The following is a 27987-nucleotide window of genomic DNA, read 5'->3' on the forward strand; positions in this document are numbered from 1 at the left end:
AAGATACCCAAGAGAACATTAATACTTTGAATAAGTGAAATAAGGCAAATAAGATGACTTGGTGCAATATTCTAGAGTTTACCTCGAATACGTTCCAAAGCTAACATTTACATTATTTTATTTTCTTCAAGCATCATGTTAAAATTTAATAAGATGTTTTGGTGAGATTAGATAGAGAGTATGCCAAAGTACTATGTCAGACTTGAATAGCATCAAGATAGCCTAAGGAACTCTAGTATGAAATCGAATTTTGAAAAATGATTGTTTATTATTTAAAAATTAGCTGGAGATCAATAAGGCTGACTTAGGTGGTAAGTTTCAAGTTGACATGATTATTGCCTTGTTACCAAACTCGTTCGACTCTGTTAGAGTGAACTAAATAAGGAATCAGTTTGAGTTCACACTCGCTGATATTCTTATAGAATTGGTAACAGATGAAGGGATAATTAAGAGTATGAGCGTTCCTATCAATCTAACCTAGTCTATACCATCTTCTTCTAGGCCCAAGTGGACGGGCAAAGCAAAGAGAAGGATGATAATAGGACTAGGCTAGCACAAAACATGGGTATTCTAAAAGGTTAAAGGGAATAAGGCAGTGTATATTGAGGGCGAATGAAACTGTTTCTTTTGCCGCTAACTAAAACACTATAGGATGAACTGTCTAAGCAATGACGTGGCATAGGAAAATATATATTTAATTATTGAGCCATGTTATGTGGTTGCATCTATTAATTCCTGATGGATAGATTCTGGAGCCACTAAACATGTTTGCAATTCATCGTAAGGATTTCAGGAATCCAGAAGCCTTGATGATATGGATATATATTTATCTTTTGACCTGATGCCAAGGTTGTAGTTAGGTCAGTGGGAGTATTGCATCTGAAATTAGAGAATATGAGGATATTAGTATTAGAGAACTATCTTTATGTACAGAAGTTAGACGCAATCTAATTTTTGTTTCACTTGTGGTTTATAAAAACTGTGTTGTTATTTTGTAAAACTGATTTTATAAAATTTAATAGATATGCGATTGCTTCTGGTGCATTGAAAGATGATTAATATACTATAATCACAAACTCTTAAGATTTGCAGGATGTAGAAACTAATGTTGCATCTTCTAGATTGAATGTTAAGAGAAAAATTGTTATTCCTGACTCATTGTATTTTTAATGTCTATTTTTGGGTTGTTATCAATCAAAATGAGATTCAAAGATTGGTCAAAGAAGGTTAATTACCTAGTGAGGCAGGGGAGCCTAAACCAAAATTGTGAACCCTATTTTGAAGGATAGATAACTCTTAGGGCTTAATCAGCCAGATGAAATAGACATAAAGGACAATTGGAGTCGGTACACACTGACACGTGTGGTCTTATGAACATCCAAGCAAGATTACTCACGTTTTGGATAAGTTTATCTGTTGCAACACAACTCTTAAACTCTTGGTATATTCTGAGAAGGTTAAGACTGATGTGGAGCACAGATTAGGTAAACTTATCAAGACACTTCGATCTGATCGAGGATATGAGTATTTCTTGGGCTAGTGCAAAGACAATATGGTCAATGAGGGTATTGTGTACCAGTTTTCCGCAATTGACGCTAAATGCATTTAGGTGTCAAAAAGGAATAACAAAATTTCACTTAACATGGTTAGATCTATGATCAGTTATGCCACATTATCTCTTTCATTTAAGAGTTTAGCGTTAATGACATCGATGAGCATTATGAACTGCATTCCATCTTAGTCTGTCTCAAGGATACCGTTGAGCTGTGTTTTTTTTCTTAGTTTGAATCACATGCACATATGGGGTAGTCTTGCACATGTGCGCTTGATATGGACAAGTAAGTTGGAAACAGATCATACGCATGATAGATTTGATAGTTACTCTAAAGGTCACTAGGACGGATTATTTTATGATCTCAATGATAAAAGTTGATTGTTTTCACTCACTGTTTATCTATAGGAGAATCATATTATGAATCATATACCTAGTAGCATAGTGTTAGAGAATATGGTATGAGTACCAGATGTACCACATGTGAACACACTTATTATAGAGATTGAGAATAATATATGAATTCCCTATTGATGCGTTAGCATCATCTACTACACAAATTCTTGCATCGGTACATTGATGTAGTGGGAGGATTATCATCCAATTCGACAGAATCATGTTTTTAGGTGAGACCATTATGGACATCCCTGTTAAACATAAGTTGGACCCAGTAAGCTACACGGAAGTGTGAACCGATGTGGATACAGATCGTTTTGGTGAGTTACTATGAAATCCGAGTTGGAATCTATGTATTCTAATAAATTCTGGGATCTTGTAGAACTTTCTAGTAGGGTAATTCCTATGGAAGGCAAGTTAATCTACAAAAAGATACCAGAAGATTTCTTAGTGAATAAATCAAGAGTGTACAAGGGAATGTCATTATTTTTCTAATTCTATATATATTGATGACATCCTACTCATTTAGAATGATGTGGAAGTTTTGTCATCAATAAAGAGGTAGTTGTTCAATTACTTTTAAATGAAGGATTTTCAGGATGTAAGCTAGATTCCTAGGATCAAGCTTTTGCAAGATCAGGTTAAAAGGAAAATAGGCTTATTTTAATAATCCTACATTGATAAAGTTTTGACCAGGTTTGGCATGCATAACTCAAAGAATGAGTTCTTGCTTTATTGATATGGATGGCTCTCTCTAGTAAGTAGTTTTCCAAGACTATCAAAGGAGATTGAGCAAATGAGACTGGAACAATATGTTTCGGCATATGAGAGTCTCATATATGCCATGGTCTATACCAAACAGGACATCCGCTACATAGTAGGGATAGTCAGTAGAGATCAGTCCAATACTGGACTTGACAACTGGTCTATTGTGAAAAATATCATTAAGTACCTAAGGAGAACCAATGATATCATACTCATTTATGGATGTGATGATATGGTCCTAGTCAGGTATGCTAATTCTGATTTTAAATCAGAAGTAGATATTATGAGATTCATGACTTAGTGTATGTTCACTTAATGAAAGGGAAATCAGTTGGTAGATTGTTAAGCAGATTTCAACTGCTGACTCAAACCTGCAGGTAGAATATATTGCAGCCTTAAAGGCGGCAAAGGAAGCCTATTGGTTTGATCTCACTGATTTAGAGGTTGTGGAGCATGCTAGCCTACCTATCGAGCTATATTGCGACAATAGTGTAGAAGTAGTCCAAACCAATGACCCAAGGTTCTATAGAGGAACAAGATACACTAAGAGGAAGTATCATGTTCAACATGATATTGTCTGGCAAGAAAATGTACTTGTAGCTAGAACATTGCATTGGAACACAACTTTGTTGATCCATTATCAAAGGTGTCATTGATCAATAATTTTGATCATCATCTGGATAACATTGGAGTTAGGTGCAATTTGAATTAGCTATGAGGGCAAGTGGGAGCTGTTGGGATTTATATGCCCTGGTATAGCAAATTCCTGTTTGGATTAAAGTGACATATATTCCTGACGTTTCTGAAATATTTATGTTTTATACAATTGGTGAATTCAATGTATTATATTTCGATTCATTATAGAATTGATAGTGTCCATTTGATTACAAGAGATATTTATATATATGTATGTGATGGCAATCAATGTATGATAGATAAATAGTAATCATAAATGGTTCATAGTCGGTAATTATGGATGGACTCATAATTAATTAAGATTTGAACTGGATCCGCGTTAGGTTGAGATATATTGCGAGAGCCGTCGTATGCAATTGCTCCCTGTCACCGTCATGGCATTTGACTCTTAAGCATGAGAAAATTATAAACTCTTTTATTAATTAATAATTACTTTGATTTGTTCGGCGGATTCTTAGGGTTCCTTAGACCGACACTTTGGATAGTTATGTAATTAATAATTAGAGGGTTATATTTTCAATATTTGCATCATTGCTACTTGTATTTATTTTTTATTGATTATGGTTGATCACAAAGTAAATTCGAAGGCCTTCGTGTGTTTTTAGACAAAATGATTTACTATATATTTATTTATTTAAATTATTATTTTTGTCAAACAAATGTTTTATTGTGATCGAGCCAGAAATAATCAAAGGTACCAAAATAAATATATTAATTAAGTAGTCGGATTGATGGCTATATTTATCCGATAACTAATTATGCATAGAGGGGTCAAAGTGCAATATTGACTTAGAGGTTATTTATTATTTAATTGGAGTTCAATTAATTTCTTTTAGTGGAGTAGAAATTAATTTATGAATTAATTGAATTGGGTCCATTGACCGGGCCAATTATTAATTCATTGTAGCTAATAAAATAATAGGCCCAATGGATTCTCACTCATAGCCCAACTTGATATTGGAATCATATTAGATTTGAGACTGTTCGCGTGGTTTTTGTTCCCTACGCCGGTTGATGGACTCTTCGCGGGCGTGCCAGAGTATTTGTACAAAATACCCAAAATATGTAATTGAACACCAGCCTATCCCTTTTTCCGATGGCTGACTCTCAGGCGAATGTGTGGGAGAGAGACTAGTAAGAACTCCCAGCAATGTTCTTTTATGCCTTGTTTGTAGCAAGAACTTTTTAGAGTGTCTAAAGAAATGCAACGGCTGATGAATGTTTGAATGGATGGAATGGCCGAGTGAAGACAGGCGGCAAGAACTTAATCGATCGCCGGCCGAACGTGATGGCGAGAACTTAATCAATCGCCATCAGCCAAACATAATGGCAAGAATTTAATCGATACGTGATAGCAAGAATTTAATCAATTGCCATCAGCCAAGTAATGACAAGAATTTAATCAATTGTCACTACGATTCAATGGCAAGAATTTAATCAATTGCCATTGAATTGAAAGCCTAACTAAAATTGCGTAATTAAAATTGGCATAATTGAAATTGAAAGAAAGTAAATGGCTGAATCGAAATAGTTGACAATGATCTAATCAATTGCCATTAAATTGCAATAAAGAAATTGATAGGAAAATGACGTAGAGTCAATTGAAAACATTTTAGTTGAAATGCATGTTTTGTGGTGGTGCTGGACGAATTGGAAATGGAATACAATACTTCTATTTATAGAAGTTCTATCTCAACTTATTCTCCTAATTAATTGCTAGAAAATCTCTTTTGCTTCAATCATTTTCTTTTGAAATTCAAACTGAGCTACGGCCCAACATTCCTCGCCTTCAATATCGATGCTCCAGTTTCAATGGGAAAGTCTTTACTGAAATCTCTCTTTTCCTTGATTTACTTCACTTTGTTGCTGAAAATAGGTCGTATTCCAGTAGTCTTTCACGTCTCTTCTCCTCTTGTTTCGTCTTGCTTCAAATAAAATACCTTTGTTGAAGAAAATATTGATTGCTAAGAAGTCGGTAGAAAGCTGCTGGAAGATTGCTAGTAAGTTGCTGATTTTTAGCAACTTCTTTCTTCAAGCTTTGACTGTAATATTCCCTTAAATGGCTGGAAAACCATTTATAGCCTTGACCCATACACTCACGTGGCTGCCCCTTCCTTTTTGAATTTCATTTCCATAAGGATTCAATTTCCCGTCTCATAACTAAATCCCTATTTTTTAGGAACTTAATTATGTCACCTCAGCCAACCTCTCCCAATGTTCTATTTCTGATGAAATTTCCTTTTGAAATTAACCCAAATCTCGGTTGTTTAGTAACAACCCTTTTGGTGAGGTGGCTGAATATATAGATATCCTCCTAAATCTTCTCCTACTATTTCTCCATTGGCCGACCATTCTTGGACATGCTTAACCCTTATCGGCTTCCCATTGGTCCACGTTGCTGTTGAAGTGGCTGCCAAGTTTTGGTGCCAACAAATGTCCCCTGAATTTCAAAGGCTTTTATCACTTATGATACGAAGCGTTTGGAATTTGAATCGGCCTAAAATTGTAATTCAAATTTTAGTAATAAATCCTTTTCCCAACCACCTGCTTTAATGGTTATCTTTCCCAATTAAAGCGGTGACTACACTAATCCGCTATTACATCCAACAAGTATTTAGTTTGATGCCCTCTAATCCCTAAAATCATTCTTCTTCCCTTAAACTTTTTATCTCTGAAATTCTTTCTCGGCGAAATCGTTCCTGACGTCCTCTATGGCTCCTAAGAAAACTAAATCAACTGATTCCACCTCTATCCCTCAACCTTCCGATCCTTCAACTCATGGCAACATCATAGAAAAATCCCTAAAAACTCTATCTCCTTACAAATACTGTCTCAATACCCTTATCGATCTTCGTACTGACTTCAAAGGCTTAGGTCCTGCTTTCCTTGATGAAGCTCCTTCATCAATCTCACCTTTCTATCCTTCGGCTGACGTTCTTCCATTCCTTCAAACCTTCCCTCCTAATGAAAATGGCAGTTTGCCACACTTTCATTTTAGAACATGGTATAGCCCAAATGATGCTTGGATCAATTGGGTCGACCGAGTTGGAGCTGTGAAGGGAGAAATATGGAAGGATTGTGGCATATATGATGCCATTCAGCTAAGTAAAACTAACATCGCCCAAGACAGAGCCTTGATGATAGCAGCCATGTTTAATTGGTCGACCACCACCAACTCCTTACACTTGAAGTGTGGTATGATGGCTCCAACCATTCAAGACGTGTGCTATCTAACCGGCCTCAAACCCTTTGGGATTGATGTAAGTACCTTATTGGTCGAAGAGGATTCTCCTTTCATCTTCCCTTCAAAGCAAACTGGAACCAAGTCATCTGAATCCTCTTATGGCAAATACTTAACTTCCACCATGGATCCTCGCGTCCCTGTGAATGATGCTGAACATATTGCCTTCTTGTTGGCCTGGCTGAACAAGTTTCTTCTATGCATACCGGCCTTTCAAGTCACAAAGGATTTCATTCATGTGGCCGTTGCCCTTTCAAGAGGTAAACACCTTGCTCTTGCCCCCTTGGTGCTTTCTCATTTATATAAAGGGATTTATGACTTGTTTACCTCCAACTTCGGACGCTATAGTGGTCCCCTCTGGTTATTTCAAATTTGGCTTCAAGTGTACTTTCCTGAGCTCGGACTTGTGGTAAGGCCTTCGGCCAATGACCCATTACTTTCTGTAAGTTACGCATCGGCCGTACCTAAATCCCATTCGTTTGGAGATTGCGTCAATTTCTTTTACTCCGGTTGTGAACAGAGGACTATCAGCCAATTCCTTCCATTTTCTCATTGCTCACAAGCACCTCGATGTCTGACTCCTCCTCAAGGAGTGTCTACCAAAAAATTAGCTGATAAGCATTCGGCCATGTGGGCTAGTTTCTTACTTTCAAGAGACCTTCACTTCAACACTGGCCCTCTAGGCACAGTAAACTCAAAAGTTGGAGTTGAGTTCTACAATCCAAACCAACTTGCTAGGCAATTTGGTCTGACTCAAATGATCCCCATGCCCCCTTATTTCTCTTTCAACAAAAACTTCCATAGGCGTGTGGTATTTCCAGATGACTCCTATGTAAAGAACGTGTCCTCCCGGTTCTCAAATCTGCAGGCTGGATTCCAATTCCAACCCTTCATAAAAAACCCAGCCTCAGATTCTAGTTTTGATCAATGGTGGTCTTCTTACATTACTTCTACAAGGACGGCTGATAGCTAGTCCCTTGTTGTTAAAATATTGGAATCTTTCAAGTTCATATCTGTGGCCTTTGAAGGGGCATTCGTAATTTCCCGGGCCGTTACCCCAAAGAAGATGCCTCAAAAAGATCCTCCCAAAGGTAAAAAACAAACGGCCAAGAAACTCCCTTTCTCTCAGCCAGCAAATGCACCAACAAGGACCAATAAAGAGAGAAAAGCTAAGGCCAAAGCCACTGCCAGCCTCCTCAAAGGTACGATCTTCCTTTACTTATATATATATATTAAAAAAACTTTTAATTGAATTTCTCTTACCCCCCCTTTTTTTTTCGCAGATTCAGACAGTGGAACTTTATCAGCCTCGCCTAATCCAGAAAACGTTGAGCTCCAAGATGATGAAATTTCCTCCAGCCAACCTCCTCAGCCTTCAATAACTGAATCAGCCATCATCCCTGATGTTCCTCCAATTCCTCCAAAGGTAAAAGTTTTTTATCTATTAACATACAAAGATAATCATATCGGCCCAATTGTTAAAATACTTAGCCAATATTGATTTCTAATTCTCGGCCACAACTATTATTGGCCGAGACAAACTTTAATAAAGCTTCCATCTCCAGGGAAAAAGAAAGAAATCAACTGCTCATGGCACTTTAAAAAAAACAAGATTGAGCAAACGTAAGAAACATGAAGTGGAAGAAAATCTAGAAAGCCTTCATCCTACAGAAGACGCGGCCGATGATCCCGTAATTAATGTGGCTGACACTCCTTCTGATCATTCCTCAGATGAAAAAGAGGTAAAGATAACTGTACTTGAAATTTCCAAACTTTTCAATTAATATGGTCCTTAATTTCTTCTCTTTTGCAGCAATCTCCTCTTCTTGACTTGGTCTATAGCCCAGTTAGAAATTTCAGCCCTCTGAAGGATTTTCATGATCCCATTGAGGTTCCCTTCAATGTTCAAGTCACTCCTGCTAAAACTTCATCCCAGGGAGATAGCACAGCGGTTCAGCCAGAATTTCCTCCTCCAGAAATTAGTCATCAGCCACTCTTAGTGACAGACATAGCCGAATCATCTAAGGTATTGACTATCTCATATCCAAAAAAAACAAAAATTTAAGATCTAATCTTTCCTCATTTTGTCAGGTTGTGTATGAGAAAACTCAAATTATTCCTTTATTTCCTCCACAAAAAGCTCATGCTTCATCTCTACTAGCCTTGAGCAATTTCTTTAAGGATGTGGTGGCTTCAGTGACCGAAGAGAAAGAAAGTGAATCTTCTGGAGCCACCTCAGTCACTTCAACCAATATCCCTATACAATCCTTAGAAGAGACCAAAAAATCTTTACTTGAGATCTTGAAAAGAGATGCTGCTGATCTTCCTAATTTTGAAAGTGAGCTCACAGCAGTGCTTTTTACACTCAGCCAGTACCCAGACTTTCCGGTTGATCTTCAAGCCACTATTGCTACCTTTAAAGGCCAGCTACCAACTCTGACCGATGATATTTTCCAAGCCAATGAAGCAATCAACCAATTCAACAAGAGTAAAAACAGGAAGGATACCCTTGCTAACCAATTGTTAATTCAAGCTTCCTCCTTTGAAAGAGTGAATACAGAGTTCATCGGCCTTGAGGAAAGAGAACATGTCCTTCAGAAAGAGATCGACCAGATCCATGCTCGTAAGGCCATCTTGTTTGCTGAAGCTGCCACATTGCAGTTTGAAGCTCAAGACCTTGCTCACGAGCATGTAAATCTTCGTGGAGAATTACCTCAATTGGAAGAGTCAAAGAGGCAGGCCATGGTGGCCTTCAATCGGTCCTTAGTTATTTGGGCCGATTTCAAGGAAAAATTTGCAAACATATGAATTTTTTATATTAGCTTCCTTTTGTGGCCATCTTAGTGTATGATCTTTAAATGATGTAATCTTTTACACTTCAATGAATAAATGGCCTCTTTTGTTACTCCAAACAAGCATCAACATTTTAGCGAGAAAAAATTTATTAAAATAGCCAAATTAGCCTAGAAAAATAGGCCGATTTTTATTACATAAAGGTACACATGGTCAGCCGTAAGTACTGGCTAACACTAATTTTCCCTTTCAAAGATTGCCGGTACGTACCTCTTGAGGTACTTGCCATTAATGGGATAGTCATGCAATCGGCCACTGAAATACTTCAGCCTATATGCTCCTCCACTTAAGACTTGATGGACTAAGTATGGCCCTTCCCATTTTTGGGACCACTTCCCATATTTCCTATCGACTTTACCCACTGGCAAAATAACTTTCCAAACCAAATCTTCTTCAGCAAAAGACTTAGGTTTTACCCTCTTGTTGTAGATCCTCATCACCTTCTTCTTGTGAGCTATGATATGATCCAAGGCATCCCTTCTAAATTCATCCAAATCTTTCAATTCTACAAACATTGCTTGAATATAATTAGCTGGAGTTAGATTATTTTGAAAAGCAACTCTGGCTGATTTAACCTTCATCTCCATAGGCAGAACAACATCATGACCATAAGTTAACATGTATGGTGTAACTCCTGTGCCTATTCTTTTTGAGTTCCTATAGGCCCATAAAGCTTCAGACAAAGTCTCATGCCACCTTCTTGGCTTATCTTTGATCATTTTTTCAATGATCTCAATTAAAATCTTATTTGAAGATTCGGCCTGGCCATTTGCTTGAGCATAGTATGGCGTAGAGGCTGACATATGAATATTCATGTTGTGGCCGAATTGTAGTACATCAGTTGCCCTAAACACTGTTGCATTGTCTGAAACAAGTGTTTCTGGAATCCCAAATCTGTGGATGATGTTTTGTTCTATGAAATTAATCACTGTTTGCTGATCAACCGCTTTGCAAGCCTTGGCCTCAACCCATTTAGTAAAATAGTCTGTGGCAACAATCACCCAGTGATGGCCTTCGCTTGATGGTGGATTAATTTTACCAATAAGGTCAAGGCCCCAACCTCTGAATGGCCAAAGTTTGATTATTGGCTGTAATTCTTTTGCTGGTACATTTTGAATCGGCCCGTGTCTTTGACAAGCTTGACAACCTTTTGAGTAATCTATGCAATCTTTCCTCATTCTCAGCCAATAATATCCATACCTGCGAATCAGCCATCTCATTTTAATCCCAGCTTGGTGAGCCCCACAGCTACCCTCATGTACCTCGGCCATAACCTGAAGTGATTCCTCCTTACTTATGCATTGTAGTAAGAGCCCATCTTCTAACCCTTTTCTGTATAGATCCCCATCTAGAAGCACAAAGTTGATCGCTTTTCTTTTAATACTTCTATCAGCCTTGATGTTTGGATTTCGAAGGAACATTATAAATGGTATCCTCCAGTCATCGTCGGCCAAATCTTCTACATCAATTGTCCAAGTATCAAACATAGTATTTCTCAATTCGGCCGATGGCAAAGATCTTCGTGTTATCTTTATCAACTGATCTTCTATTCCGACTGGTACTCTTATTCCTGAGGCTGCTTGGGCCATGCTGTTGGCCTCCTTATTCTGCCCTCTCGGCCAAAACTTAAGTTGAACATTATCAAATTGATTGATTAATGAAGTGGCCAGAGAATGAAACGGCCTTAATTGCCAACTTAGGCACTTAAAATCTTCAGAAATTTGGCTAAGGACTAAGTTTGAATCTCCCAAAATCTTTACATCTCTAACAGCCATTTCAATTAAAATCTCCAGGCCGATTATAAGCGCTTCATATTCGGCCTGGTTATTTGAACATTTAAAATCTAAAAAGAAAGAGAATGAAGCCTTTCTGCCAGCTGGCGAAATAATAACAATACCTGCTCCTGCTCCATCAGCCGTGCTTGATCCATCAAACATCAAGATCCAAGGAGTTAAGAATATAGCTGATGACTCCAATTCATCATAAACCCATGGATCAATATCAGTTGAAGGATGATCGGCCAAAAAATCAGCTAAAACCCTTCCTTTTACTGATTTTTGTGAGACGTAAATAAAATTGAATTCCATCAAAGCCAAAGCCCACTTACCTATTCGGCCAGTGATCAATGGCCTTGATAGCATATACTTGATCACGTTAGTCTGACAAAGAATGTAAACATCAACAGGCCGCATGTATACTCTCAACTTCATGGCCGAATAGTACAAAGATAAACAAAGCTTCTCAATTGAGGAATATCTGCATTCTACATCAGTTAGTACTCTACTCAGGTAGTAGACAGCCTGCTCCTTTCCATGTTCATTGTCTTGTGCGAGCATATTACCAATTGATTCTTCTGCGGCCGATAAATAAAGCTTTAACGGCCACTTCTTTCTTGGAGGCATTACAACCGGGGGGTTTGCCAAATATTCTTTTATTTTGTCAAAGGCCTTCTGATGGGATTCGTCCCAATGAAATTTCTCATGTGACTTTAATTTTACTAAAGTCGAAAAGATATGCACTCGGCCAGCATGGTTAGAAATAAATCTTCTAAGAAAACCTACCTGGCCGAGGAACCTTGGCACTTGTTTTTTGTTGGCTGGGGCCCTAGCATTTATAATAGCTTTGACCTTGTTCTGATCAACTTCAATACCTCGTTTGTGTACCAAGAACCCCAAGAAATTCCCGGCTGAAACTCCAAATGTACACTTCAATGGGTTCATTTTCAATTTGTGAATCTTCATCCTTTCAAAGACCCTTTTCAAGTGTTCCAAATGCTGTCTCTTGGCCGATGATTTCACAACTACATCATCTATATAAATTTCCATGAATCGGCCAATCATATCATGAAAGATAGAATTCATTACCCTTTGATAAGTAGCCCCGGCATTTTTTAGGCCAAATGGCATCACAATCCACTCAAAAGTACCAATTGACCCAGGACATCTAAAAGCCGTTTTATGAACATCCTCCTCGGCTAAATAGATTTGATTATAACCTGAATGGCCGTCCATAAAAGACAATATTTCATGCTTAGCGGCCGAATCAATAAGTTGATCGGCCATAGGCATTGGATATTCATCTTTTGGAGTGGCATTATTTAAATTGCGAAAATCCACACAAACTCTAAGTTTGCCATTCTTCTTCATTACAGGAACAACATTAGACAACCATTCAACATACCTAACTGTTCGAATAAATCCTGCCTTAAGAAGTCTCTCAATTTCTTCTTTAATTTTGAGCATTACTTCCGAAAACATCCTTCTTGGTGGTTGTTTATATGGCTGAAAATCTTTCTTGATCGGTAATCTATGTTCTACCAATTTTCTAGACAGGCCAGGCATCTCTTCATAACTCCAAGCAAAGCAATCCTTATATTCATTTAATAATTTAATCAAATCGGCCTGGAATTTAGGCTCAAGCAAAGCACTAACAAATAATGGCCGATTATCTTTTTTAGTACCAACATTTATTTCCAATAAAGGATCTTGCACCTCTGCTTTATTATCTTCCATCCTGGAAGGGGCTGACTCCAAATCTTCAAGTTGGATTGCATCCAGCTTTTCGAAACCTTCTTCAATTATATCGGCCGTGCTGGCCGATACCTCTTCATATAGCTGTTCTTCTCTGGCCAATCTCTTCTCAGCCAGATATGCTTTCAGTCTTATGCAAGCGGCCCTGAAAGCTTGCCGCTTCTTTTCTTCATTGGTTTTGTGATCCATCAGTAACATCTTCAATGTCCTTGATGGTCGACCTGAAAATATCAATTTTCGGCCGAGCTGCTTCTGACAATAATTCTTTAATATCAGCATTAATTAAATTCTTCTTCATTGTTGCCGCTGCTGGTCGTCCCATCCTGTTAATGCCAACAAATTTGATAGGTACAACAGTTTCATCATAAAGTGCAGCCTCAGCCGAATACACCCTAGCTATAAAGGGTTTGTTATCGGCCTCAACAATTTTTACCTCATTTCCATCCTAAAAAATCAACATTTGATGCAAGGTTGATGGGATGCACATGTTAGGATGAATCCAATCTCGGCCTAAAAGGAGATTATAAGCCGCGGTTGAATCAATGATAAAGAAAGCCGTAAAGGATGTCTTACCGCCAATACTAATTTCCAAAAGTAGAATACCTTTGGTGTTACTAGATCCTCCATTAAAACCACTGATGGCCACGTCGGTTGGAACTACATCGTCCATGGTTTTACCCAATTTCTTCAAAGTAGTTTCTGGAATGACATTCACCACCGAACCATTGTCAACCAAAACCCTATTGATTGGCTGACCCTCAACCCATACTTTAACATACAACGGCCTCAACTGCTGTGTCATGGACAAAGGTGGTTTTTCGAAAATGATTTTATCGGCCTTAGATGGCTGATCCTGAGAGATCAATCCTATCCCGGCCGATGAACTTGTCGAATCGTTCTTAATTTCTGAAGATTCAGCCTTTTCTTCCTGCTTGGCTGACTCAACATCCCTGTTCATCGTTGGTTCTATCCTTGCTTCAAACACAGAAGGCAAAACAAATACCATGTTACAATTTACCTTATCCGGGAGAGAACCAAAACGAATTCTGTACTTGGCCGCATGCTTTGGATCCTGGTCGGGCTGATCATCTTTTTCTTCATAAAAGCATGCCTTATTCTCAAAGGATGTAGCGACCTCCATGTCTTCAGCCACCACTGGTTCATTTTTCCTTTCTAGTTGATCATGGTCAATTTTGTCTTCTTTCCTTTTGAGTTCTGCATTTTTCCTTTGCATCCTCCTTTTTTGGGTACGTGTAGGAGGCTGCTTAGGAAACTTTGGGTGACTTACTCGAGTCCATCTGCCATGGTCAACCAAAGGAGGTCTAACCGTTCTTACACGGCTAGATTCTTCTCCTTTTTGAACCCATATTTCTGACTGAATTGTTGGTTTCCTTTTAAAACTAGGATAAAAATGTTGTTCTGGCAAGACTCTATCGGTCACCGATGACCGAATGATTCTCACTGCCCTCGGCCCATTTTCTCTAAATATTGATCGATTGATTTCTTCGTGATTCTGTCTAGGCTGATGGCCTAACCTTTCATGGACACTGCGCTTTCTGGTTGATTAGAAATAGCCTCTCTTGTCTGAGTCATTCCTTCGGCCTTTGCAATTTGGACAACAACCATGGTTGATGAGGGCAATTTGAGCTTCTCTTAACTGAATTTCCAAGTCCTTAACTTTCTGCTCATCATTACTGGCCAATGAACTACCAAGAACTTTTGGTAATCTTTCCTGTCTACCATTATCAACGGCTTTTTCAGTTGCCAGGCTGATTACATTGGTACTGACAATATTAGGAAATGGATCGCCATCGACCCCCATTACATCTGGCTTCTTTTCAGGGAATTTTAATACACCTTCATCGATAGATTTCTGCAATACATTTCTAAATACATAACAATTGTTAGTAGTATGATTCCATGAATTATGAAATTTGCAGGACTCTCTTCCTTTTAAATCATTGGTCGATGGTATATTGTGTCCTTTTAGCAAAACGATTTGTTTGTCGGCCAACAAATGATCAAAAATTTGTTCTGTTTTGGCCAGATCAAACGTATAAACCTTACCAGTATCAACCGTACCCTTCCTGGCCGATGAAGTCGATGGCTGAGTACCACTGGTGGATACATTTGGTTTTGTTAAAGCGTCACATACATAAGGCTTCTTTAGAATGACTTCGGCTAAATTAGCTTCAAAATCTTCCTCTTCAACCACATCAATTAAATAAACTTCATAGTTGGGGTCCCTATAGTACGTACCTTTAGAGGAATTTTTTCGTTCTTTCTCCTCTTTGAGAACCAACTCATACCTGGTAGCTTTCTCGGCCAGGTCATACATGTCACAAAATGGAACTCCTTCAAACCTCTTCCGAAGTTCAAAATCAAGGCCGTTCAAAGCCAAACGAATGTACTCCTGTTCTGGAAGAGGTACACGACATCTTAATCTTGCTCTCCTAAATCTTGCAATGAATGTCTCGACCGATTCACTGGGCAATTGACTTAACCTGGATAAATCGGCCAGAGTAGGTTCTGTCTCCGTACGGTAGAACTGATTGTGGAATAATTCCTCCATCTGTGGCCAATTAAGATTGTGGAATAATTCCTCCATCTGTGGCCAATTAAAAACAGAGTTAGGAGGTAGACGAATATACCATGAAAAAGCTGCCCCTGTCAAAGAGTTAGGAAAAAGTCTCAATTTCAACCACGGGCTAACACTGGCCTCTCCACATTGAACCGAGAATCGGCCAATGTGTTCCACGGTCGATTGATTCCCCTTTCCACTAAAGGTTACAAAGTCAGGGACTTTATATCCTCTAGGGAACTCAACTTGGTCTACCACTTCTGGATAAGGAGTTCTATAAATTGGTCGGCCGGCACCTCTAAGTTCCAGGCCATATTCTTCTGTGAGTAAATCAACTAATTGTCTTCTATCTAACATGACTTGAGGTGGCTGATTTAATATTGGTAGTACCTGATTAAAAACTGGCGGCTGATTAGCCGCTGGTTGATAACAATTCAGCCAATCATGTGGCTGATTAGCCATATTCTGCCCCCCGAGCCCTACCTGTGGCGGCACATGAGTATACAGTGGGTTCGGTGGCCTCCACCTGATCTGATTGCCCCCCGAGTTCAAAGGCATCCGAGGAGGGTTTGGTAGAATTACCTGTGGCTGCGAACCTACTACTGGTGGCTGATTAGAACCTGCCAACGTAGGCTGAGGATAGCTTTCTGCCCAGGTGAGTAACGTATGAACCGGCTGACTTGATGTTGCACCTGGTTGGAGTGTCACTACTGGCGGCCATGGCTGTGATGTTTCAATGGCCCTCTCTGGCCGAGCAGCTTGTGATAGATTCGGCTGAGAAGCCGATTCCTGATTGTTGGAGCTGCTAGCTTGAGTCGGCTTGTTCAAAATAAAGGCTGAGAGTTGGGACATATTTTCATGCAAGTCGTTGTAGCGTGCTCCCATCCTTCCCATTGCATCTACCAAGGAGCTAACCTGTGCCTGAAGTACGGCTAACTCATCAGTAGGACCTGCTGCAGAGTTCTCAGCCTGTGCTAGCTGATCGCCTTCCTCCAAATCTTCATCAGTAGCCACGGCCTTAGAATTTTTTGTGGGCCGCGGCATATTTGCCTCTTTTATAACACTCTAGTAGTGGTCCCACCGGGCGTGCCAAAACGTGTTCGCGTGGTTTTTGTTCCCTACGCCGGTCGATGGACTCTTCGCGGGCGTGCCAGAGTATTTGTACAAAATACCCAAAATATGTAATTGAACACCAGCCTATCCCTTTTTTCGATGGCTGACTCTCAGGCGATTGTGTGGGGGAGAGACTAGTAAGAACTCCCAGCAAGGTTCTTTTATGCCTTGTTTGTAGCAAGGACTTTTTAGAGTGTCTAAAGAAATGCAACGGCTGATGAATGCTTGAATGGATGGAATGGCCGAGTGAAGACAGACGGCAAGAACTTAATCGATCGCCGGCCGAACGTGATGGCGAGAACTTAATCAATCGCCATCAGCCAAACACAATGGCAAGAATTTAATCAATTGCCATCAGCCAAGTAATGACAAGAATTTAATCAATTGTCACTACGATTCAATGGCAAAAATTTAATCAATTGCCATTGAATAGAAAGCCTAACTAAAATTGTGTAATTAAAATTGGCATAATTGAAATTGAAAGAAAGTAAATGGCTGAATCGAAATAGTTGACAATGATCTAATCAATTGCCATTAAATTGCAATAAAGAAATTGATAGGAAAATGACGTAGAGTCAATTGAAAACATTTTAGTTGAAATGCATGTTTTGTGGTGGTGCTGGACGAATTGGAAATGGAATACAATACTTCTATTTATAGAAGTTCTATCTCAACTTATTCTCCTAATTAATTGCTAGAAAATCTCTTTTGTTTCAATCATTTTCTTTTGAAATTCAAACTGAGCTACGGCCCAACATTCCTCGCCTTCAATATCGATGCTCCAGTTTCAATGGGAAAGTCTTTACTGAAATCTCTCTTTTCCTTGATTTACTTCACTTTGTTGCTGAAAATAGGTCGTATTCCAGTAGTCTTTCACGTCTCTTCTCCTCTTGTTTCGTCTTGCTTCAAATAAAATACCTTTGTTGAAGAAAATATTGATTGCTAAAAAGTCGGTAGAAAGCTGCTGGAAGATTGCTAGTAAGTTGCTGATTTTTAGCAACTTCTTTCTTCAAGCTTTGACTGAAATATTCCCTTAAATGGCTGGAAAACCATTTATAGCCTTGACCCATACACTCACGTGGCTGCCCCTTCCTTTTTGAATTTCATTTCCATAAGGATTCAATTTCCTGTCTCATAATTAAATCCCTATTTTTTAGGAACTTAATTATGTCACCTCAGCCAACCTCTCCCAATGTTCTATTTCTGATGAAATTTCCTTTTGAAATTAACACAAATCTCGGTTGTTTAGTAGCAACCCTTTTGGTGAGGTGGCTGAATATATAGATATCCTCCTAAATCTTCTCCTACTATTTCTCCATTGGCCGACCATTCTTGGACATGCTCAACCCTTATCGGCTTCCCATTGGTCCACGTCGCTGCTGAAGTGGCTGTCAAGTTTTGGTGCCAACAGAGACATATGAATTAGAGATGGAGAAGGATTTGTTGTTTCCTTTTCTTTATTTTTATGTTGCCTATAAATATACATGGTCTATGTATATTTTAGGGGGTGATTTTTATGAGAAGGAAAAAGGAATAAATTTTCTCTCTCTAGAAAATTAGGGTTTATGTTATCACCTAATGGAGGCTCCCACAAGCCTAATTTTCCAAGGTCATTCATGGAGGCTTATGAGTGATTCCTAAAGGCAAAACAATTACCAAGAAAATGGAGATCCAAGGAGAAGGCATCTTACTAAGGGATCTACAATAAGTGAGAACATTCACTTTAGAGGAAAGTTTTAAAGGTTTACTCAGACCTTTGATGTAAGTATTCAATCTGTTAATTGAATGATACATCATATTTTTATTTTTGCGTAAAACTTGTCTCTATGTGATGAATCAAGATCTATGAATCAAAATCCCTCGAAAAGTTTTTAAAACTTGCACGTTTCCCAGCATAAATAAGTCATCTTATATAATTATGTTAATTTCCGAAATATATATATATATTGTTCATTTCCAAAAATAAAATTCAGGTCAAATTGGGGGGAGAACTTCCTGCCAAGGCAAGAATTGTCCTTTATTCTTTTTCCTTGTAAATTATTTGATTGGAAATTAAATCAACTTTTCAAACAAATACTAATTTGATGATCATTTGAATGAATTTAGAATATTATAATTTTAAAATAATATAAAACATAAACCAAATAATTATATCATACAACTAAAATAGTCAATCACATTTCAAAATTTTTTATATTTTCATCTAATCAAATGTAGCCTGCTCAAATTTTTCTTTCTTTTTGGAAAAAAAAAAATCACTTTCTTTCTTTCTTTTTCTTTTTCTGGTCATTTTCTTATTAAAGACACATAGAGTGATAGAGCTTTAGAATGGATAATTCTTTTTATATTTTTATCATCAATAAGTAGAATTATAGATTTTTTAAAAAAAAATCTAGAGGAAAAAAAATTCTATGCACATTTGTATATTGTACATGCAAAAGATGTAACAACCTTTTCTCAACGTTTTTTTTTCCCAAATAAAATAACATAATTGCCCTTGAAAGAAACTCACACCGTAAATTTGTATCAAAAAAATATTTATACACTGCTCTTTTGAAAGCGAGCCTTACAGGGCCCCAGGACCTAGGCCCAAACTCTACCCTTTTTCTTGGAAAGCGGCCAGGAATGCGAGTTGGATTTCGATCTTCGGACCTTTGTTTTTTGTGGATACTTGCAATAGAATGACGATGTTACCCTCCTCGTAATGTAAAAAAGGAGGACCATTTTGAGAGTTCGTAATGAATTAAAAATAAGAGCCTTTTATGCTTAATGAAATAATTGTGTCACTCAAAATGTCATGAATGTGAAAGTTATAGTAAATGAGAAATGATACAAAAATTGAGTTAGGTTAGCCAAATTGTTAGTCTACAATTAAGGCTTCATTTGTTTGATCATAAAATATTTTTTAAAAAATATTTTTTTATATTTTTTAATGTTTAGTTGTCGTAATATATTTACGAAAAAAAAATATTAAAACCTAACAAAATAGCTTACTCATTAATTTTCAACGAGCTATGTTATGGTAATGTAAACAACATCTGTATGTATGTGAATATATAGGGTAATGTAAACTGCCATTATCTAATGTGCAAATGATACATATGCAAACTTCAAAAATTATTGAGTCACAATTTGTATAGTTCTTACTATATATATTTCTCATATTTGAAAAACAATTCACCAAAATAAACATTTTAGTTTCAACTTACACCAAACATAATAAAAGAAAATCCCAATATTTGATAATTAGAAGCAATGAGCAATAACAATCAATACAAGCCAAATAACATTCATTAATTCCCCCACAATAAATAAAGTAACTTTAAAGTTAGACATATCGTTTAAGATATTCATGCACTGTGGTATACTTGATTTCTGGATAGAGAACAGAAGCTTCCTCTCCATCATCTCCGATTTTAAAATTTGTTAGACACCCTTGGTAGCACACATGATAGTAATGTGTCAGTCCAACTTGCTCTGCATAATCCAATCCTATTTAAAAACACCAAAAAAATAAAATAAATGAATTAGCATTTGGGCAGACATTCAAAATAATGGTTTATTTAGTTTTTTCTTAAATCAGAAAATTGTACAAAAATTATTTGGTTGATACCTTTTTAAAACGGTTTTTTAAAAACTCAATTAAAAAAATATTTATTTTCAGATAATTATCTACTATAATTCTCTGAAAATAGTTTTTATTTTTTGGATTCGATCTCCATAATTGTTTTTGAGTGACAAACCAAAACAGTCACTTAATCTTTGACATTATTTTAAAGTTGCTATCAAATCATGATTACGAGTACGTCAAAACATTTTACCATTTCATCAACCCATTTAAAAGGAAAGATATATGGTAGTTTTGGATCAATTAGTGCATTTACTGTAGTTCAACTTGAATGAAATTTAGTAATAAAATAAAATCCATTATATTGGTTTAAATTAAAAAATTAACTAGCTTCAACTGAAAGTGAAATTTGTTGGTGGTGATGGTAGTAGTGATTGAAAAGTGCAAGCTGATCATCACACCTTTCATGGTAGCTAAAAAGTCTTCCTTGGAGATTGATGACTTGTTCAATTCTTTCCCAATTAGTTTCTCCCAAATCTGAACTACCTCTCTTTGTGAAAGGATGTTTGCAGGTGGCCTAAGATACAATGTCTTGTTCAGAGTCCGTGGATCATTTATGGTTTTGATAGTGTAGTTGGCTATGTCGTCTTCATCAACATAAATTGCTGTCATATTCACAAAATACACATTACTTATTAATTAGAAGCAGAAATCATGAAACTTCAACATTCAGTAACAAAAGGGAGGTGAGGGGTTGGAGTCCATCCGTAATAAAAATATGAAAGTGGGCATGCACCTTTTTGATTGCCATCTCCGAGCAAGAGCACAGAGTCTCTTGAAGGAAGGATGTGACCAGGTTGACAGAGGCCGCCGAGGAAGTATCCGGCGAAGCAGTTGGCCGACACATAGGTGAAAGGGATGCCGGCTTCCTCAATCGCTTTCCTCACCACCATTTTGTCGTCGAATGTCACTCTTCCAGGTTCCATCGCATCCTCCATTTGTGCAGGATCAGTGCCAAATTCAGAAGGCAAAAACCTCTGCATGCATGCAACAGATATTATGTGTGTGTGTGTGTGTATATATATATATATATCAACTTTAGATATTAAAGATATTCCACATGCTCCGGTAAGGGATTTTGTGTGACAGATTACATCATATATAATTAACTACATCACAAAATACAGTATAACAGGAACACATACATTTTTATCAAAGATATAATTTTCATGTAACATATTGGTACATCGTGTTCTAATATTATAATTTTATTTTAAATTAAAAATTTAATATATTTATGTAATTGTTGTATTAACGATATAAAATTATTTTCAACGAAGTAAAATTATTGAACAAAAATAAATAAGAGGGATTCTGATTCAGTATTCTCTTTAAAATTACGAGTAATATTTACAAATTCATTGTCTCTGCAGTGCAATATAAAATTATTTTCAACGATGTAAAATTATTGAACAAAAATAAATAAAGGGATTCTGATTCAGTAATCTCTTAAAAATTACGAGTAATATTTACAAATTCATTGCCTCTGCAGTGCAATCAAATCATGCTTGGCACAGCGGACACCATGAAAATTGTGCAACTCTCATCGGCCGACAAAACCTATTATATGTATTGACTTAATTAATACCAAATTATACTTAATTACATTCAAATAATCTTATTGGACTAATGAGTATCAGTGGAGACCCATCAACAATAGTTACTCCGTATTAAGGATCCACATGCATTAACTGAGAGATTAGTTGTCAACCAAAAAAATGCTAAATAAATATATAAAAAAAGGAAAAATAAATAAATACAGATTCTGCTATTTATTCCCAGATGAGAATAAATCCATTGACAACCATGCGTAGACGGAATTATTTTTTTGTTTCATTTTTGTGTTTCATTTGCTTTTTCTTTTTCTATATATATATATATATATATATATTAAAGGGGTGATAAGGGATAGAAATTATAGATATTAAAGATCCAAATGCATATTAACTGAGAGATTAGTTGTCAGCCAAAAAAATGCTAAATAAACATTAAAAAAGAAAAATAAGTAAATACAGATAAAGATTCTGCTATTTATGTCCCCAGATGAGAATAAATCCATTGACAACTGTGTATAAGGAATTATTATGTTCTTTAATTTTTGTGTTTTATTTATTTTTTATTTTTTCTATTTTTTTTTCAAAAGGATGATAAGGGGAAAGTGATTATTTTTATTTTTGGTTTTTCAGAGAATGAATTTAACTAGTACACCGATTTCTAGTAGGGTTCTCTTGAATTCATAAAACAAGAGTTTTGCAAAGAGGCTGGAGCAATTCAAACTAGCTAGGCATCTTTGGAAGTTGCTCCTAGTTAATTTTGTTGATAGATTTTTTTCCTAGGGGTAGAAATATTATATTGTTATATTTTATTTTTGTCAAAAATCCTTATATTGGGTCTCTTGAAGCACCCCATAATCCACCACCAATCACATACACACACATATATATATATATATATATATATATTTTTTGAGATGGTTATAAGGGGATTCAAACTCCCAACCTAAGATGAGGACTGTACCAATAGACTATCCTCTGCGATTTAAAATACTTAATTTATATATATATCAATTTGAGTACTACTTATTTATTAATTTAGGGATGCAATTTGGATGAGCCAGATTGATGCAACTGAAAAAATCAATGTGCGCCATGACCACCACGAATAAACTCCACTGCAATTGACACTCAATTTGTTGGAGTTGAGTTTCAGTGTCACTGTCACTACTATTCTTTATTGTAAACATATTGCTATATATTGAAAAAAAAAATAAATAAATAAAATAAAAAAAATTCATAAAAATGCGCTCTTTTGATGTTCAAAGCAATCCCCCAAAGTTGAAGTACAAATATAGGAAGTGCATTTGAAAAGCATGTCAGGCCCTCACATGTATATATATGTGTGTGTGTGTGTGTGTGTGTGTATATATATATATATATAGCTACCTTGTGTATGTATATATTTACCTTAATATTTCCAGCCTCCTTGATTGCATCAACGAGCTTAAGCTGCAGTAGGATATGGTGGCTGCGAATATGGACGCCAGAAATTGCACATATAACAACATCAACCTTTTTCACTGCATCAACTAGGCTGCCATGGTCACTGAAGGAACCGGCCACGAGCCGCGCTCCTCTTGCCTTGAATGACAACAGCATTTGAACCTTCTCAATGTCCACACCAATCTCTGCTCGATGAAGAACATATGTTTCATGTCCTTGCCCTAAACTTGCATTCACCAACCTCTTCCCCAAGTACCCAGTCCCCCCAACAATCAGTACTTTGCTCTTTTCCATCTCTCTCTCTCTCTCTCTCTCTCTCTCTCAAGATTTGTCTCTTGAATGGGAGAAAGATGTATCTCCCACCCCTTTATATATAGAGATTGTGTGCGCGTGTGTTTACACTTAAATGCTCTTGTTTTCTTAATTTTACACATTGGTTTACTTTTAACCAGTGTGAAGTTGCTTATCAGCCAACCTTTTTCTATAAATTAGCTGTTGGTAAAGATATGAATACATTGATTGCTTATCTTCAAAATTAAGGCAGTCTATATATTCATTATATATAGTTGGACAATTTTTCTATATATTTTTATTATTTTTCCGGTAAGTAAGTGACTGCAATCAAAATGGAATTGTGCATTGAGGAGTATATTGATGCATAAGAAAATTTACAAGCAAAAGTCAAAAGCCAAACAACAGCCAGGCTGGGACAAGGCTAAACAAATTAATACATGGTAAGTCCACAACGGAGCATTAATGGTACAATTAGCAATATTGTCACAATCCAGGACTAAGAGATAAGAGGGATGTGTGAGGTCAGTGTGTGGAGTCCACCCCCTCACACCTCTATATCTTAGCCGATGTTGCAATGTCATTAATTGTAAATTTTTCTGTCAACAATGGCCTGCTACGAAGAGATCTATTTAATTATACATTAAAATTAAGACAATCAGTAAGTGGTGGTGCATCAATCATACCAAGAGCAAGTGTCCTATTACTCTAGTGGTTGTGTTGCTTTCTGTGTATTCGGGAATTCGGGTTCGAACCTTACACTCTCTTCTTCTTCTCTAACTATTAATTCTTAACATTCTTGCTCTAAAAAAAAAAAATCAATCTTACCATGGACCAACCAATAGGGTAATTGTCCTTCGCCCAGCGACAATATCTTTGTACCGATATTGTCCAATGCTGGTATGTGAGTTGACAAATCCGTGCAATATTGGTAAAATAACCATATATTCAAACTTAACAAACAGGAATTTACAAAAAGAAATGAAATGTCTATATATGTGGTGTGGTTTGTCCCACGCGCATATCAAGGTAGACTAATTTTATTTATTTATTATTTTTCTTCTGGATCTTAAAATTTATGTAATTTAATAAACTTTACATCCATATTTTATGTTTCTGGAATTTTCTTTACAAAGTGTAATTAAGTGAACAAACACACCTAACAAAGACCATAATATATATATATATGTTGTGCTGGCTGTACTTGGTGAGGCGATCCATTTATGGTTTAACAATTTATGAACTTGAATTAATTAGTAATATTTTATATAAAAATTAATCACATTTGTCAATATAGAGAGTAATTATTATATATCTTTAAATATATACTATAGAAAGCAATGTTTTGAGAGACAATTAATAAATAAGTAAATTCATCATCAAAGACTATGGTCTAGTAATATCTTATCAATCTTCTAGGATAAATAATTGAAAATTCAGGTCGTACAAACAAAAATAGTCATATGAATTACTTATCGGGATATATATATATATATATATATATATAAGATTAATAATATTACAAAAAATTAAGAAACCGTGATATATATCATTTACAATTATCATAAATTCATTTTCATTTTTTTTTTAATTTTTTTTTTTTCTATAATAATCATTTGAACAGTGTCATTTCATTGCACAGACATAAAATTTCGCACTATATTAACAATATAATTTCATTCTGGAAAAGGGCGTGCTTTTTGTATATTGTTTTTAATTGTTTAACTAATTAGCACCTTTGCCAGGATTTGTTTCAACCATAAATTAACATTACTTGTCATCTGAATATTATCAATAAATATCTGAAACGTGTCATGAACTTGTTTAAATTGCACAAAATTTTTTATAGTTACATGAACACCGTTACCACGCGCGAGTTCAATTGTTTACACCATAGATTAATATTTACTCGTCAGCTGAGAATTATTAATAATTAAATATCTGACTTGTTGCATGAACTTTTTTTTTTTTGAAAGATAACTTGTTGCATGAACTTGTTGACGTTACACACACAATATATACATATAAACATAAGATTACGAATGATGAAGCTTTAAAATAAAATGAATAGATGGATGGAGGAGATGTGGCCCAATCTTGAAGAAATAGCATGCAGATTATTGCAGCTGGACGAAAGAGAAGTATTGGTAGAAGACAGGTGGGTGGAAGATAAATTCTTGAAAAGAAATAAAACTGTCAAGACATTTTTTTGTTGAAAATATATGATTGCTTTTATTTGAAAGAGACATATTGAGACACGTGTCTCCAACTGAAGAAGGTTATTTGAATAATTACAACCACCTAGAAATGACTTGTGAAAAAGACTATTAATTAGGCTATATACATGTGTGTGTGTGTGTGTGTTTTTTTTTTTTTTAATCAAAAGATGAGTGGCTATATATATATATGTATGTATGTATGTTGGTTAATAAAAGAAAGGAGTACCACTGTACCAGATATGGTTGATTAATGAAAAAAAAGAGACTATTAATCATGGTTGGAGAAAGAAAAATAAGAAAAATAAATTATTTTAATGAATTTATTAACATACTATTTTCTATAGGTTTTATTTTTTATAAAACAAGGATAAATTTTATCGTTAAAAATGTTAGTCTTTTATTTTCTTTCCTTCAATTTTCTCTTATTTTTGAGAGAAGCCAAAAGATGACACTTATCAGCTAAGAAACAAAACAGTTAATGTTGGAAATGATTGAAAATTTAAATTTAAACAAAATTATTTATTATTTTTTTATAGAACAATGTACATAACAAGCTAGCCCGGCCAGGCTAACCAACAAACAAGACTAGCCCGTGAGAATACAAGCCCAAAGAAAGTAAGACTAAGAATTTCGATCCCAAGAAAACAAAAAAGGGTTAACTGGAGGTTGCAAATTATGGAAGATTATTGATTAATTGTTGCCTTTTTTTTTTTTAATCATTGATAGTCTTAATTGTGTGTATTAAGGCTTGTTGTATAATGTATACGCACACTCTGTTTTTCAGTAATAAAATTTACATTATAGTTTTTTACATGTGCCTATCAAAAATATAAATGTTTTGTTCGATTAGACAAAAATATAAATGTTTTGTTTGATTAGATGAAAATAGCAGGAAATGAAAGAAAATGAAAATTTCTTGAGCACTTAAAAATTCTAGTTAGAATGAAAAGAAAATTTTTAGGAAAAATTATTTTTCATAACCTCCTAATTTATCTATAAAATTTTACTACAAAAAACACACCAAAATTTTGATTCATTGAGAAAGTTTTATGAACTTATAATAGCGTACGTCATTTCTTCTATATTAAGTTTCAAGCTATTTAAACATAAAATGACAATTTTTCATGACAAATTTTCGTGCTAATCAGTTACACAATGAAAAAAATTTGTTTTTTTATTTTTTATTTACTACTTTATTTTACTTTCACTTTTTATTTGGTTCAAAAAAAAAAGTTAATTTGTAGCATTTGAAATGATCATAATGACAAACTTGCATTTCATAATTAGAAGATTCATAATCAAATAAGTAATCAATAATTAATTCAATTCAAATTGCTTACCAAAATTTGAGGTTTGTCAAAATTTGACATCACAATGTTGTAACACATTTTTGTTTGGTAAGCAATTTCAATGGAATTAATTATTCGATTATGACTCGATGAAAAAAGCTAGCTATGGTCAAAGGAAATTAGATGGAGATTAGGTGAGATTGGTCACACAAAAAAAAAAAAAAAAAAAAAAAAAAAAAAAAAAAAAAAAAAAAATCTAATATGACTTGACTATCATATCATATCATATCATATCATATAGGGTAAAGTACAAAAAACCCTCCTAAATTATTGACTTTTTTGCAACTAATTCCCCTGAACTAAAGATTGCCCCCCTAAATTATTAGTTTGTTGCAATTAAGGATAAATCCATTACAAAAGACTATTTTGTGTACCCTTTGTTATTAAATTTGTCATTTCTTATTAAATTATTTTTTATTATATTTTCTTTTATTTAAATATTAATTATACCATTTAGTCATTTATCTTGATTTTATAATTAGTATCAATTGATTATAAAAATAAAAAATAAATAAATAAATTTGTAGCTATCATTTTCTAAAATGATTAACTTATTATAATAAAATTTATTATACTCACTTTTAAAAAAATTAGTATAAAAAAATATCTTCTTTTTCAATCAATATTCATGAAAAATTAATAAATTAAGTAAATAAAAAATACCTTTTTTTTAATGCAATATATTCATGAAAATTAAGAAATTACTTAAATTGTTTCAAAATTTTCTATTTAAGTTTTTTATTTAAATTATTAATTTAAAAAATTAAAGACAAA

The 27987-nt window shown here is 35.4% G+C and overlaps 3 protein-coding genes across 3 annotated transcripts; 1 reads left to right on the forward strand and 2 right to left on the reverse strand.

The window, feature by feature from the left end:
• Positions 1-6120: 6120 nt before the first annotated feature.
• LOC132281436 (uncharacterized) lies at positions 6121-7623 on the forward strand. Its single transcript, XM_059783136.1, has one exon. The coding sequence runs from the start codon at positions 6121-6123 to the stop codon at positions 7621-7623; it is 1503 nt and encodes a 500-aa protein (XP_059639119.1).
• Positions 7624-9679: 2056 nt separating this feature from the next.
• On the reverse strand, positions 9680-13222 carry LOC132281437 (uncharacterized). Its single transcript, XM_059783137.1, has 3 exons — positions 12964-13222; positions 11273-12846; positions 9680-11128 (listed from the first exon to the last, which is right to left on the reverse strand). The coding sequence occupies exons 1-3, from the start codon at positions 13220-13222 to the stop codon at positions 9680-9682; spliced, it is 3282 nt and encodes a 1093-aa protein (XP_059639120.1).
• A 6655-nt stretch (positions 13223-19877) lies between these two features.
• Positions 19878-23676, reverse strand: LOC132284061 (bifunctional pinoresinol-lariciresinol reductase 2-like). The gene is made up of 4 exons (XM_059786121.1): positions 23319-23676; positions 21092-21332; positions 20757-20960; positions 19878-20219 (listed from the first exon to the last, which is right to left on the reverse strand). Exons 1-4 carry the CDS (start codon positions 23646-23648, stop codon positions 20056-20058), a joined length of 939 nt encoding a protein of 312 aa, XP_059642104.1. The 5' UTR covers positions 23649-23676; the 3' UTR covers positions 19878-20055.
• Positions 23677-27987: the final 4311 nt, after the last annotated feature.

This window comes from Cornus florida, unplaced genomic scaffold (assembly GCF_030987335.1).
Source record: "Cornus florida cultivar Cherokee Brave unplaced genomic scaffold, ASM3098733v1 CherokeeBrave_3.0.0_Hap2_Chr11, whole genome shotgun sequence".
NCBI lineage: Eukaryota > Viridiplantae > Streptophyta > Magnoliopsida > Cornales > Cornaceae > Cornus > Cornus florida.

What these genes read in the sequence shown, in the direction of transcription:
- LOC132281436 (XM_059783136.1), top strand. Translation starts at nt 6,121, where the DNA reads ATGGCTCCTAAGAAAACTAAATCAACTGATTCCACCTCTATCCCTCAA.
- LOC132281437 (XM_059783137.1), bottom strand. Translation starts at nt 13,222, where the DNA reads ATGGATCACAAAACCAATGAAGAAAAGAAGCGGCAAGCTTTCAGGGCC. An exon ending in TTTATTGGAAATAAATGTTG is followed by an intron (nt 12,847 to 12,963) that starts GTACTAAAAAAG and finishes GGAGTTATGAAG; the next exon opens with AGATGCCTGGCCTGTCTAGA. An exon ending in AGATTTTAATTGAAATGGCT is followed by an intron (nt 11,129 to 11,272) that starts GTTAGAGATGTA and finishes GTTCAACTTAAG; the next exon opens with TTTTGGCCGAGAGGGCAGAA.
- LOC132284061 (XM_059786121.1), bottom strand. Translation starts at nt 23,648, where the DNA reads ATGGAAAAGAGCAAAGTACTGATTGTTGGGGGGACTGGGTACTTGGGG. An exon ending in AGGAGGCTGGAAATATTAAG is followed by an intron (nt 21,333 to 23,318) that starts GTAAATATATAC and finishes GCATGCATGCAG; the next exon opens with AGGTTTTTGCCTTCTGAATT. An exon ending in CGGAGATGGCAATCAAAAAG is followed by an intron (nt 20,961 to 21,091) that starts GTGCATGCCCAC and finishes TGAATATGACAG; the next exon opens with CAATTTATGTTGATGAAGAC.